Source organism: Lutra lutra, chromosome 15 (assembly GCF_902655055.1).
Source record: "Lutra lutra chromosome 15, mLutLut1.2, whole genome shotgun sequence".
Taxonomy (NCBI): domain Eukaryota; kingdom Metazoa; phylum Chordata; class Mammalia; order Carnivora; family Mustelidae; genus Lutra; species Lutra lutra.
The window spans coordinates 5,691,188-5,704,756 of NC_062292.1; the positions used below are offsets into that span (position 1 = coordinate 5,691,188).

The following is a 13,569-nucleotide window of genomic DNA, read 5'->3' on the forward strand; positions in this document are numbered from 1 at the left end:
GTAATCTCTATCAAAATACCATTGACTTTTTCACAGAATGGAAAACAAACAACCCTAAAATGGATGGAATCAGAAAAGACCCTGAACAGCCATGGGATTGTTGAGAAAGAAAACCAAAGCTACAGGCATCGTCCCTGACTTCAAGCTGTATCACAAAGTTGTGATCATCAAGACAGCATGGTATTGGCACAAAAACAGACACATAGACAAGTGGAAGAGAACAGAGAACCAAGAAATTTCTGTACTATTCTTGCAACTTTTCTACAAACGTGAAATTATTTCAAAATGAAAAATACGTTCCATTTATTTCACTTATATATTTCTTATATGTAAGTCTAAGTCATAAAACATCTCTTTAAATAAATATATTCTTCCATCAGTAGTGTGTTTTATTTTTAGTTGTAGACAAAATGACAATGTATCAGACAACCAATGGAATCTTATTATTCAAGGAAATAATGATTCCAAAGTTTCATAGGAAAATACTGCCTGTTGATGAAAAAGGAAAAACTAATCCTGCCATATTTTCTCAGTACAAAAAGTCAAAATCACAATCACAAAATCATCATGAATACCTTGTGTTGCTAGAATAATCCCACATGGCCACATCTAGGAGGCTCCGAACCCAGGTTTTAGAGGGCTCCTTAAGAAATTTTTGTTGGTAGATCCCCACAACAAGATCTTCTACAGTGAGCAGTTCTAGATCTTGCCTGATTTCTTCCATTGGTAAAAAGAAAAAGACAAACAATTACTGAATTTAGGCACATAGAACACGTACACCAAAATAGAAATACAGATGTTATAATGCACTTCAACAGTGACCTAGTTTTACTTACTTGATGTCTTTGCCATATGCTTCAAACACCAGTTGACTCTGGCTCTGTCATCAGACTGGAGAAGGGAAAAAATTTACTTGTATTTTCTCCTACACTGAGTTAATTTTAATCAATTGCTGTCCTTTCAGACTGGGGAGGTGGGGGTGGCAGGAAGGGAAAGACTAAAGAGTTTGTGACAACTAAATGAGAACCATAAAAAAGAGCATCATATATTTTAAAAAAACTGCTGCTTTTAATAACCAGTTACATTTATAAAGCAGTGCTAACAGACTCTGTGAAAAACAAAGGAAATCTAGGGTAGGCACATGACGAAACCAATGCTCAGAAAAAGATAAGGTAATCTGTTCATGGTTACACTAAAACAGGCAGGTTAAAACCCAGTTCTTCGACTCTTAGCTAAAAGAATTTAGACAAAATAAAGAATAAAGGCTCTCCAAAGATTACAAAAGAGGATCAAGAGATTGCTACAAAAACAGTTTTAAATAAACAGTAATCTTACTTAGAAGGACAGATGTACAGATTAGAACACCCTTTCAGAGTAAAAAAAATACTGAGAAGATATTTCAGCAGGAGAAACTAAAAACAGGAGTTCAAAGTAGAAATGCATTCAGCTTTTGCAGTGTTCAGAATCCCTCTAATGCCACAGAAACTATACCTAATCCCATTCTAAACAATTCAGAATGAACATGTTTTAACACACACAGCTAACAAACAAGCAAACTCACTTTCTTTGGGTAACTTTCATGGATCTTTCAGTATCTAAGTGGATGCCTTAATAAAAAATTCTAACAATGAAATTACCTTGCAGTAGATAGGTGGCCAGTTTCCTGGGTTTGGGTGAATAAACCTATAAAGGTTTTGTAACACAGCTGCTTGGTCATGCCCAGATTCAAAGTTTGAAATAGGAATCTTGTGACTAGAATCACCTGAAGGGAATAAAAAGGAGGAAGCAGTTCAAAATTTGACCGAAACAAGTACTACAAAGTGGGTAAGGAAGTAGGGGTACAGGAAGACAGTACTCGGTAACTCATTTTTAAGCACTTGTACCAAGCCTAATTATGGTTATGTAAACTTTACATAATTTATGCCATCATCTTATGAGAAAGGGGATATACACATATTAGAGAAGACACAACTGACAATCACAGAAATTAGCACAGTAGGTTAATAGTTGGCAAGCAATAGAGTCAAGACTCAAATCCAGATTTAAGTGACCGAGCCTATACATTTTCACTATTCCCATCTGCCTTTTATGAATCTGGTTTATATATAAAGCTGGAGAACATTATAGCAATGGCTGCTTTTTAAAAGGCTGTATGATTAAGATTTCCACTTCCAGTAAAAAAATAAAATAAAATAAAAAAATAAAAATAAATGGACCAAGTAATTCAGACTAACCTCCCACAAACATTTAATGTATCTGAGGATATCAAGAGTACACACAGTAGCAAGAAATTATTAGATCCAGATGCAAGAGAATACAAGAATCCAGAGAGGCTCTCTAGACAGCCTCCTTCGAGGGCAGTTTTTCCCCAGCAGCTACCTCCCAATTCCAGAAAAGGAAATTGATTAGCTGAGAGGTGTGCTTTTTTTTTTCCAAAGATTTTATTTATTTATTTGACAGAGAGAGAGAGAGAGATCACAAGTAGGCAGAGAGTCAGGCAGAGAGAGAGAGAGAGAGAGAGGAGGAAGCAGGCTCCCCACTGAGCAGAGAGCCCAATGCAGGGCTTGATCCCAGGACCCCGAGATCATGACCTGAGCTGAAGGCAGAGGCTTTAACCCACTGAGCCACCCAGGCGCCCCTGAGAAGTGTGCTTTTGACAGCTTTTGGGACCTGGTCTGCTAGGACCCCAGCTAGCTAGCAAAAGCAAACATAAATCCTCTCTGGATGAAGAGGACATCATTCTAAGCCTCAAATTACTTTAAAATCATTTTTTTTCAGTGTGGCAGGGGAAAGACTGGACAGGAAGATGGGAGAGGAGAAACCTGAGAAGCCATGGTAAGCTGGGCCCCTGGAGTAGCGGAGGGAAAGCTCGTCGCGGGCTGAGAAGCAAGCAGCTAAAGCAGTGGCTTGCAGATGTCCCAGTAAAGCCTACAAAGATCTCCAAGTTTGGATTTGCCATAGGTAGACGCAAGACAAAGAAAGCCTCAGCCATATCCATCAAACTTGGACCAAATAAGCCTAAAAAAATGGTTTCAACTCTTGGTCCAAAAACCTTTTCAGCAGCAGCAGCTTTTAAGGAAGAGGAAGACTGAACCAGAGGAAATGCCTCCAGAAGCAAAGATGAGAATGAAGAGTATTGGAAGGGACACACCTACATCAGCAGGACCAACTCCTTCAATAAAGAAAAAGGATGATTTCTCTGATAACCGGAAGCTATGGGAGTGAAATATAAAATCTCACCTCAGAAGTGTCGATGACCAAGACAGAGGATGTTTCGAAAGTGGACTGTGGTATGGATGTAAAGTTAAAAGAAAGAGCTTCTTTTTTTAAAGGATGGTAAAGGAATATTCTCGGAGCCACTTTTTTTTTTTTTTTAAGACTGGGTGGTGGTACACAAATAAGAGTTTGAAATTATAGTTGTCTTTCTCCGATTGACTTATTTCGCTAAGCATGATACCCTCTAGTTCCATCCACGTCGTCGCACATGGCAAGATTTCATTTCTTTTGAGATCTCCCCGATATGAGGGAGAGGAGATGCAACATGGGGGGTTAAGGGGGTAGGAGAAGAATAAATGTAACAAGATGGGATTGGGAGGGAGACAAACCATAAGTGACTCTTAATCTCACAAAACAAACTGAGGGTTGATGGGGGGAGGGGGGTTGGGAGAGGGGGGGTGGGGTTATGGATATTGGGGAGGGTATGTGCTATGGTGCGTGCTGTGAAGTGTGTAAACCTGGTGATTCGCAGAGCTGTACCCCTGGGGATAAAAATATATGTTTATAAAAATAAAATTAAAAAGAGTTTGAAATTAGAGTTAATTTATGTTTTGTATTCAGATTTCAAGACATTTGCTAATTTTGTAGTATCATGTGATTAGTTTCCAAAAGGTTACAGATAAGGAAAAAAAAATCAAATGGTACTTTTCTAAGAATTACATGTTTTTAGACACAACTATTAGCACATTAAAAGGAAAAGAAAACTTATTGTCTAGTTAAACTGCAGAATTACTCTTAACTCCCTTATTAACCCAAACCGGCTCCCAGGAACAGCTATATAGAGAGGGAGTGTTGTACTGGAAGGAAAATGTTACTGGAATATATTAGATATAATTAAAGTACAGCTTTTTCCTAATAGCCATTTGTTTTAAGTCAACACAAACAAGGTATTGCACTGCTATCAGTTGGTACAGATGCTTAGCTCTTTAAAATTTTTTAAAAATTTTATGTAAATTGTTGAGTATTTGAAATAACCCACTTCACCTGAATGGGTCTTGTCTACCTTCATTAGTGTTTAAAGACCATTTGCTACCAAAATAAATCAGTATTTTTAATGTGCTTCCCTTAGTTTTTGTTATTAGCTAGTTCTTGTAAGCATTTCCACCAAATCCTGAGGTGAATCACAAGGAAGCTTTTTTCAAATACAAATCATCACCAAAAATTTAAATTTATATATAATAAATATTTGGCTGTATTTTTTTTAAAAAGATAAATCCAAAAAAGTAACATTTTATGAAGATGAAAAGGAGAATGATTTACTTTCTGCAACTCTGTTAAAGCTTAAGTTACTAACTTGTGAAAGTGAATTTGGACTTAATACAAGAATTCTTATTTTAGCACAGTAATATGCTTTGAAGTGTATACATATTAATCAATGGCCTCTCAAAAGTATAGTTTAGGTACTAAAGATAAAAGAAAATGCATCTTTAAGCATATTTTATGGAATCTTTGACCACATATATGTTGTTAGATCTATGTATTGTAGGGCTTTAAAAGAATTTTTGTATATGAAATTTTTTCATGTGATAGTTAAACACATCTTTAAAAGCACAGTCACAGATAAGAAACAGCATAGGATTTCCTTGAAAACTCCTGCAATGTTTAATTTGGAGGCAGCTTCATACTATTTTATTGGTGATAACTACTGGCTGAGCTCTTTTAACAGGTAATTGAGAAGCAACTCATATATATTCCTAACACTTTGTTCATTTGCATTTTAGAGTAAGCCCCAAATAAAACAATGGAAACGTATATAGAACGTATTAGTTCTTACATGGTTTAATTATATCAAGATATATGAACTTAACTTGCTTTAAGATAAGCAAACTTTCCACTTTTGTCCAATTCACTGTTTCTGTTAAAATAACATCCCTCCATGGGCGGAAAAAAATAAATAAATAAAATAAAATAACATCCCTCTCCTACGTGCTCTTTTCTTGACTCAAATGAAGTATTAACCTAAGGTCAAAACATGAGAGAAACGACTGATACCAGTGTCTTTACGACAATACCAGTAAATCTGGGGCACCTGTATGGCTCAGTTGGTTATGTATCCAACTCTTGATTTCTTTGGTCATGATCTTGGGGTCCCAAGATTGAACCCCATGCTGAGCTCCAAACTCAATGGGGAGTCTGCTCAAGATTCTCTCTCTCTCTCCTCCCTCCTGCTCTAAAATAAATCTTAAATACCAATAAATCTGTCATACTCAAAACCAATTTTTTTCAGTCTATATGAATAAACAGGTATATGAAGAAAAAAAGATGAAACCAAACCAAATTTGACAGGAAGAGATCCAAAGGTATTCCAGCTACCCAAGTTATTCAGCACCGATTTTAAGTAATCATGCTTATATCTGAGGAGATCAAATTATTAATTTCAGCATATAGTTATAAAAAAAGGATACAGAAGATACAATTGCTGATAATGACAGATTAGAGAAAAGCTGAATAAATGAAACACCTGCTTGAAAGCACTGCTGAGATAAAACTGCAGTAAGGAATTACAGGTCCAAAATCCAGGAGAGGAAGAAATGCTATAGAGCTTGATTCTGGCATTTGGGTTCATTGGTAATCTGGGCATTTACCAGTTCTGGAAGAGGAGATTTAGAGTCCAAGAAAATGAGCAATTCTCAACAGACCTAGACTTGAAAGACTTAAAAATATTACTCCAAAGACCCTTGCTGGCTACATCGGTGGAGCAGGTTTTGACTCTTGGTCTTTGGGTTGTGGGTTCAAGCCCCACGTTGAGTACAGAGATTACTTAAAAAATAATATCTTCAAAAAATATTACTCCAATATTACTTAAATACCTTTTCATTACATACTTAATATATACAATTGTCTTCGGTTTTCCATTGTTTATGCCATGAAGTCAATTACAAATTTCACAGATGATCCTTTGGTGGTAATCTACTGTTCCCCATTTTTTAGAGATCAACTAGGAATAGATGGCATTCTTAAAATATCTGAACCCAATTTTGTATTATCTCAATCTCTGAAATTGGATTAAGGTACTCTCAGATGGCTAGCAGCAGCAGCCTTCTGACAAAAATCAATCATAATTTTTTTTAAGAGGAATAACAAGTTTTTATATCTACTGTTCAGCACTCAAAAATAATGAGACATAGGAAGAGATCGGATACCTTGACTGAACATCAAGATAACCAACAGATCCATAAAGAAGATCTCTATAATAGGGTTATCAGACAGAAGACTTTATATGTTCAGGAAAATAAAAAATAAACCATTAAAAAATAACCCAAGGTAAATTAAAAAAACTTAAGACACATTCTCTCGCCCATGTTAGGATGGCAAAATATTAGCAAACCAATTTCTTTAAGAGCTATATAGGGGCTATGCTCAGTTTACCGCTGGAATGGAAGACTGGTTAGCAAATTACTAGATGAACAAAAGACACAAATCACGTGAGACACCAAAAAACCACTCACTATAATGTGCAACTGGTATCTCTAACCAAACTGGGAATAGAAGGGAACTTCTTTACCAGGATCAAGAGTGCATACAAAACATGAGAAGGAAAAAAACAAAAAGCACAGTGAACAGCATACTCACTGGTGAAACATTAGAAACTATAGAGTTCTTAGCCAGCACCTTAGACAAATTTTTAAAAAAATTTTAAAAGTTTTAAATAAAAAATAGATTAGAAAAAAGTCATTTCACAGATAGGACTATATAAAGAATTCACTAAAAACTCAATTATAGCTTAGCAATGGCTAAATAAAACTAAAATGCAAAAGTAAATAAAAATATAATTTTAAGAGATATCACTTATAACAAAATTTATAAGCTATAAATTTAACAAGATATTAAGATCACTGTGAAGAAAATTTTAAGTATTGTAAGGCATTACAGATCTAAAAAAATAAGAGTAGACCCATGTTCACAGATAGAATATCAAGAAGCTGCCAGTTTTCTTCAAAATGATCTGAAGATTTAAAGGTAATCAAAAAGTCAAGAATAATGTTCTAAAACAAAGTCCAGAAGCTTGGCTAAGTATTAAAATATTGTGTTTAACAGTATAGATACCAAAAACCAAGTAGACCAATAGAACAAAATAAAAGATACGGAAAAGACGCAGGCATCAAGAGAAATGTGGCACCACATACTGACAAACAAACTGATTATTGGATAAATGATGTGGAGACAATGGATTATCCACGTGAGAAAAAAAATATCTCTACTTCACACCATACAGAAGTCAATGTCAGGTGAATTAATAACTTGGATATGAAAAACAAAACTTAAAAACTATCCTCTATGGGTTTCAAGTAAAAGAGGATTAAGACACCAAAACCCCTCAAAACATAAGGGAAAAGATTGATACATTTACTAAATTAAAAAATAAAAACTATTTTCATTAAAAGACACCTTAATGACATAAAAACAATAAAAAAAAACACAAGGCATAAACTGAAACATAGGTATCTGCACGTAAATCAATAAACAGGTACATAATAAAATTCCACAAACCAATATAAAGGACAATCCAATAGAAAACTTGCGAAAAGGCAATGTTGAGTTTAAAAAATACAGGTACAGAAAGAAACACATAATATTAATTATATAAAAGTTCAAAAAAGCAAAATTAAATATGTATTCACAAGATGGCTGTCGGGCTCAGTTGGTTAAGCGTCCAACTCTTGATTTCAGTTCAGGTCATGATCTCAGGGTCATGAGTTTGAGCCCCAAGTCGGGCTCCACATTGGGCACAGAGCCTGCTAAAGATTCTCTCTCCCTTGGCCCCTCCCCTCCACCGCCCCCAAACCTCTGCTCATGCACATGCTCTCGCTCTCTCTCAAAAAAAAAAAAAAAAAAAAAAAAAGTATTCAAAATAAAACTATTCAGAAAAGAAATGACTAGCACAAAATTCCAAAAAGTGTCTCTGTTATAAAGAGGGAGGGGGATGCAATCAAGGAGAGATAGAATGACCCTCACTGATAGCTCACTGCTCTCGATATCATTCTTTGTGTATGAAGATTCTAAAAGCTGCCAGACTTTTTGTAGAGGAAGCTGCAATCAGTTTTCAAAGCTTTGTTTTAAAGCAGAACTTCTCTCAAGAAAATTAAGCAATAGTATGGAATCAGAATTCTTGAAGTGGGGGAGACTGAGGACAAAGACCTCTCAACCCTACAAATTCATACAGAACATGAAGTACCGCTTCCAAGAAAAATATGGCAGTGAGGGTGGGGAGATCAATAGATTCTATATCAATACCTTTTCCAGATTTGAAATTCTTTGATTCTAACGTGCTAAACCTAACGCCCATCTATGAAGTCTTCAGTTGCTCTCACTTACGCGATTTCATAAAAGGTCAGAGAACAGCACGGGAGCATGTGAAAGATCTACACGCACTTTCCTTAGCTTCTACTCACTCTTCATCCACACGTACATCTGCTACAGTGTATATACCTCTATGAAAAATCATCTTTTCCTAAGCATCAGGCTGATTACATCAGCATAAGCATTTTTTTTTTTTTAAAGATTTTATTTGACAGAGATCGCAAGTAGGCAGAGAGGCAGGCAGAGAGAGAGAGAGGGAAGCAGGCTCTCCACCGAGCAGAGAGCACAATGTGGGCTCGATCCCAGGACTCTGGGATCACGACCCGAGCTGAAGGCTGAGGCTTTAACCCACTGAGCCGCCCAGGCGCCCCAGCATAAGCATTTTTGGTTATTATGTCAACATGGCCGTCCCTTTAATACAATCATTTATTTACCTTCTTTAGCTGGCACACTTCCGAGGGTTATCAAGTTGGCAATTTAAGGCCTGTCTAAATTGGTGAGCTCCAAAGTGGCTTACCAATGAGCTTTCCTGAGTGAGACTGTGATCAATTTTAAGTAGTTTGAAAACTAAGTTAAGAAAACATTCCTAGAATCTTTAATAGGTTTCTGTTAAACTGGTTAACTTGAAAATGTAAAAATAAGCCTTAAAAACTGTTTTAAAATCAAGTATTTATCAGAACCAAAATAATAAACAGTAAAGCCAGTGGCACGCTCACAAATGAGTCTGGCAAATAGCAAGGATTCCAATGCACTCAAAGATGAACAAACCAGAAACAGCTTAAGTAAAAATGTAGTTAATTCACCAGCTAAACTTCTGTTTTTGTCTTATCACCACTATTTGGTGAATAACCTCAGAGGATGTAACACATGGGGAGATTAGCTCGGTTCACACTTCAAAATCTACAACGGAATTTTTCTTCTGTATTATAAACTGTTTTTCACTCAAAGCTATAAAGGGACCAACTAAAAAAATTTGCCCTTGCCTTGTTCCAAAGTCTACTGCCCTGATTCCAAGCAGGCAAGCAAATAAAAAGGTCTAGTACATATTTTTCACTAAGACCAGTAAAAACTCAAAAGACATAACCAAAGGGATTCTAAAATATTCTCTTCATTTGTAAAGAACAGCATTACAAATAAAATAGCTGCTTGTTACAGCAGATTTGAAAAACCGACTTCTAATTGTTGTCTAACTGCTAGTTGTCTACATTTTTAAGTTAAAAAAAAATAACTTATTAAAACAATGACACTTTTGAATATAAGTTAAAAATAAAACTATTATGATTTTCATTCTAATCACAGAGGAAACTAGTTAAAACCTAGTTCGTAGAAGAGTTTAGTTCAGAGCTTAGGTACACAGTCATATACTTTGGTATCCCATAAGTCTATTTAATTTTAAAGTTTTAAAGTTTTTGAAGTTTTTAAGGATCACATACACCATCTACCATTTCTATGAGGATTCTCCAACAATAAGGATGTTATTCCCCCAACTTAAGTTTTATGTGTCCATGTAAAGCAGTAACTTTTTTTTTTAAGATTTTATTTATTTATTTGACAGACAGAGATCACAAGTAGGCAGAGAAGCAGGCAGAGAGAGAGGGGGAAGCAGGCTCCCTGCTAAGCAGAGAGCCGGATGCAAGGCTTGATCCCAGAACCCTGAGACCATGACCTGAGCCAAAGGCAGAGGCTTAACCCTCTGAGCCATCCAGGTGCTCTAAAGCAGTAAGTCTTAACCAGGCACAGACGCATTCAGTGCCTATTATTCTACCCCATTCCCTTATACTTACTTGCAGCTTGACAATGAAACCGAAATCCTCGTGGAATTTCACCTGTAATACAAAATATTTTATTGAGAGAAGCCCTCTGGTTTTGCTATAGTCATGTATCATAGGATGACCAAATCATAACGCAGATAGGTAATGGCTACTGCTATGTGAAAATACAAAAAAATTAAACTTTCATAGAAGTTATTGTTTTTCTTCACCAAAGAATGAGAACTATTAAAAAGAATTTGGTATATTATCTAAACTACTTTAAAAAGGAAGTTACTCCTTACAGAAAAGAAATAGTAGATAAAGAGGCCCCTTAACATGACACGTGCACCCGAATGTTTATAGCAGCAAAGTCCTCAACAGCCAAACTATGGAAGGAACCTAGACGTCCATCAACCGATGAATGGATAAAGAAGACGTGGTGTATATATATATAATGAATACTATGCAGCCATTAAAAACCCCGAAATCTTGCCATTTGCAATGGCGTGGATGGAACTAGAGGGTATTATGCTAAGCAAAATAAGTCAATCAAAGACAGACAATTATCATATGATCTCTCTGATATGAGGAATTTGAGAGGCAGGGCGGGGGTTGGGGGGGTAGGGAGGGAAAAAATGAAACAAGATGGGACCAGGAAGGGAGACAATCCGTAAGAGACTCTTAATTTCAGGAAACAAACTGAGGATTCCTGGAGGAGAGGAGGGTGGTAGGGATGGGGTGGCTGGGTGATGGATACTGGGGAGGGTATGTGCTATGGTGAGTGCTGTAAATTGTGTAAGACTGATAATTCACAGACCTGTATCCCTGAAACAAATAATACATTATAGGTTAATAAAGTAAAAATTTAAAAAAATTTAAAAAGAGGCCCCTTAACATAGGGCCTAATGTACGTATAGCTTTTAAAAAAAGTCTCTAAATTCAAGCTTTTTAATGTGTTACAACTGTATAAAGAAAAGCAGTTATTAATTTATCCTAAGCAGCAGCTCTCACAATTGTGAGCAGAATGATTAGTTTCTCTGTCATGAAAACACAAGAAAAAGCACTGGATTATTCTAATGAATTTTAAAGCAACTGACAAAACTAAAGATGAAGTTCTTTTTTCCCCCAATCTCTACCCTCCCTTCACTCTTCTCCCTATAGATTTCTCCTACTTGCCTTTAAAGGTATACTGTCCTGTAACTACCCTCTTGGGAACCTAACTGAATCCTATGCCTTCACTACTACTTGGTTTGCAGGGGTGGAAAACCCTGAAGAGCTGTTGAGAACATCTGAGAGACTCTCAAGTATTAGACTATTTCCATACCTTCTCTTGTATTCCTTAGATCAGTCAACAATAGGTATTATTTCCACTTTACAGATAAGCTAATAAGTTCAGAAAGGTTAATAACTTTGCTCAAAGTTACAAAACAACCACAAAACAACAAAACAAAACAACAAAGTTACAAAAGTGATGTCCGAAGTGAGGAATGGATTAAAGAAATAAAAGAGCAAAGGCATAAAAAACTTTTAAAAAATTCCAAGATGCAAGGCCACAGGTAAGCAAACAACAAACACATTTTCAGGCATACTATCCATCCAATTCTAACACTCTCTTGAGGTTAAAAACTTAAACTAAAAAACTTTGTGTAAACACCTAGTTCAACCAATTAGGATGAGGTCTTTATTACACTTTAAGAACTATATGTCAGCTCTTAAAAAAACAAATACTGTTAAGTAAAGTCAAGATCAAATGCATGGTGTTTTAAGATTTAGCATCTAGGGACCCCTGGGTGGCTCGGTTGGTTGAGTGGCTGCCTTCATTCAGCTCAGGTCATGATCCCAGCATCCTGGGATCCAGTCCCACATTGGGCTCCTTGCTCAGCAGGGAGCCTGCTTCTCCCTCTGCCTCTGCTCATTCTCTCTGAGAAATAAATAAATAAAATCTTAAAAAAAAAAAAAGATTTATCATCTACTCACTCCGACTACTTACCAGGATTTATAAACCTATGGAAATCAGCCATAATACCTTCCTGGAGAGAGTATTTCACACAGCCTATTTCACAAGGGAGGAAGCGCTGTGCACAGTGCGGAGGTAGCTCGCCATGGCTAAAAATGTTCAAAAAATAGAAAATGCCTCCAAGGAGAGCTAAAAAGAAATGAATAAAAAGAAAAAAAAAGGTAAGACCACACAAACAGTTGTGAGTTAACTCCTCCACAAAAGCAAAAGTTTTAGAACCATTTTCCTTGTGTTCCTATAATCCTAAGAGCTGGAAAAGAGAAAACTGATCATTTGTACCAGATAAATGAATCAAAAATTTTATGACACTTATCAAGAATTACAGTGGTAACCACTCTGCATGAAGCAACAAAATTATTCAAACTTGCAGCCAGCTCTACATAATTTGGCTAAACATAAGCCCTGAATTTTAGGAATGACTTAAGAAAAGCTGTGACCCATATTCAACAAATATGAGAGGTTTGGGAAATAAAGCCAAGTAGAATCAGTATAGAAAAACTCTAATATAAACTATGGACATTTTAGTTCACTCTTCATCTTTAGCCAACATACACAAGAGCACCCATAAATACTCTAGAGGAAGGAAGAAATATGAGAATGTGAAGAGTCTTACTTAACAGGATTGGCCACGTTTAAGACTATTAAAAGTTTATTAATCTTCAACAAATTCAGAACACAAAACAGCCAGAAGGAATAACGAGGATTCTTATTAGGTAAGTTCTTTTCTAGACTAGCTCAATAGTTCAACCTTTTATAATTTATATGTTTTTAAGGGTCTAGCTATAAACACTTAAATATATGAAGTATATTTATTAACACAAAAAGCGGTTATTAACCAAGAGACCAGATTTTTGTATAAAACACAACAAAATCTCCCCACTGTTATTTCAACAAATGCAAATTACCCGATCTTTCACAACTTTAGCACCACCATATTCGAGCACTTGTAGTCAATTACTCTGAAGTGCAGGATCAAAATGAACAGAACACACAATTACTGATCACTATATCACAGTGTCTGGAGCACCCACCTTCATCTAAGTGTTTTGCTTTTAGGATTACTCTACCTTGATCACTTTTTAGAGACAAGTTTGAAATATCAGGGGGTGAAACACTCTGCCTTGGTACAAGCATGCCCGGCCGCCTCAGTGAAGCGGAAACAGGTTTCTAAAGAGGAAGAAAATAATCTGTCACATACTCAAACTCTTACTGGGCACTTTATAC

At 36.1% G+C, this 13,569-nt stretch overlaps 1 protein-coding gene across 1 annotated transcript in view; it reads right to left on the minus strand.

Annotated features, from left to right (window-relative positions):
• Positions 1–13,569, minus strand: part of MAEL (maelstrom spermatogenic transposon silencer) — a 38,129-nt gene that overhangs the window by 22,627 nt on the left and 1,933 nt on the right. The window contains exons 3-8 of the mRNA XM_047704624.1: positions 13,413–13,512; positions 12,319–12,474; positions 10,362–10,403; positions 1,638–1,762; positions 837–891; positions 576–717 (exon numbers count right to left, since the gene is read on the minus strand). Of these exons, the coding sequence (XP_047560580.1) occupies positions 576–717; positions 837–891; positions 1,638–1,762; positions 10,362–10,403; positions 12,319–12,474; positions 13,413–13,512 (620 nt within the window). The remainder of the gene's footprint in view (positions 1–575; positions 718–836; positions 892–1,637; positions 1,763–10,361; positions 10,404–12,318; positions 12,475–13,412; positions 13,513–13,569) is intronic.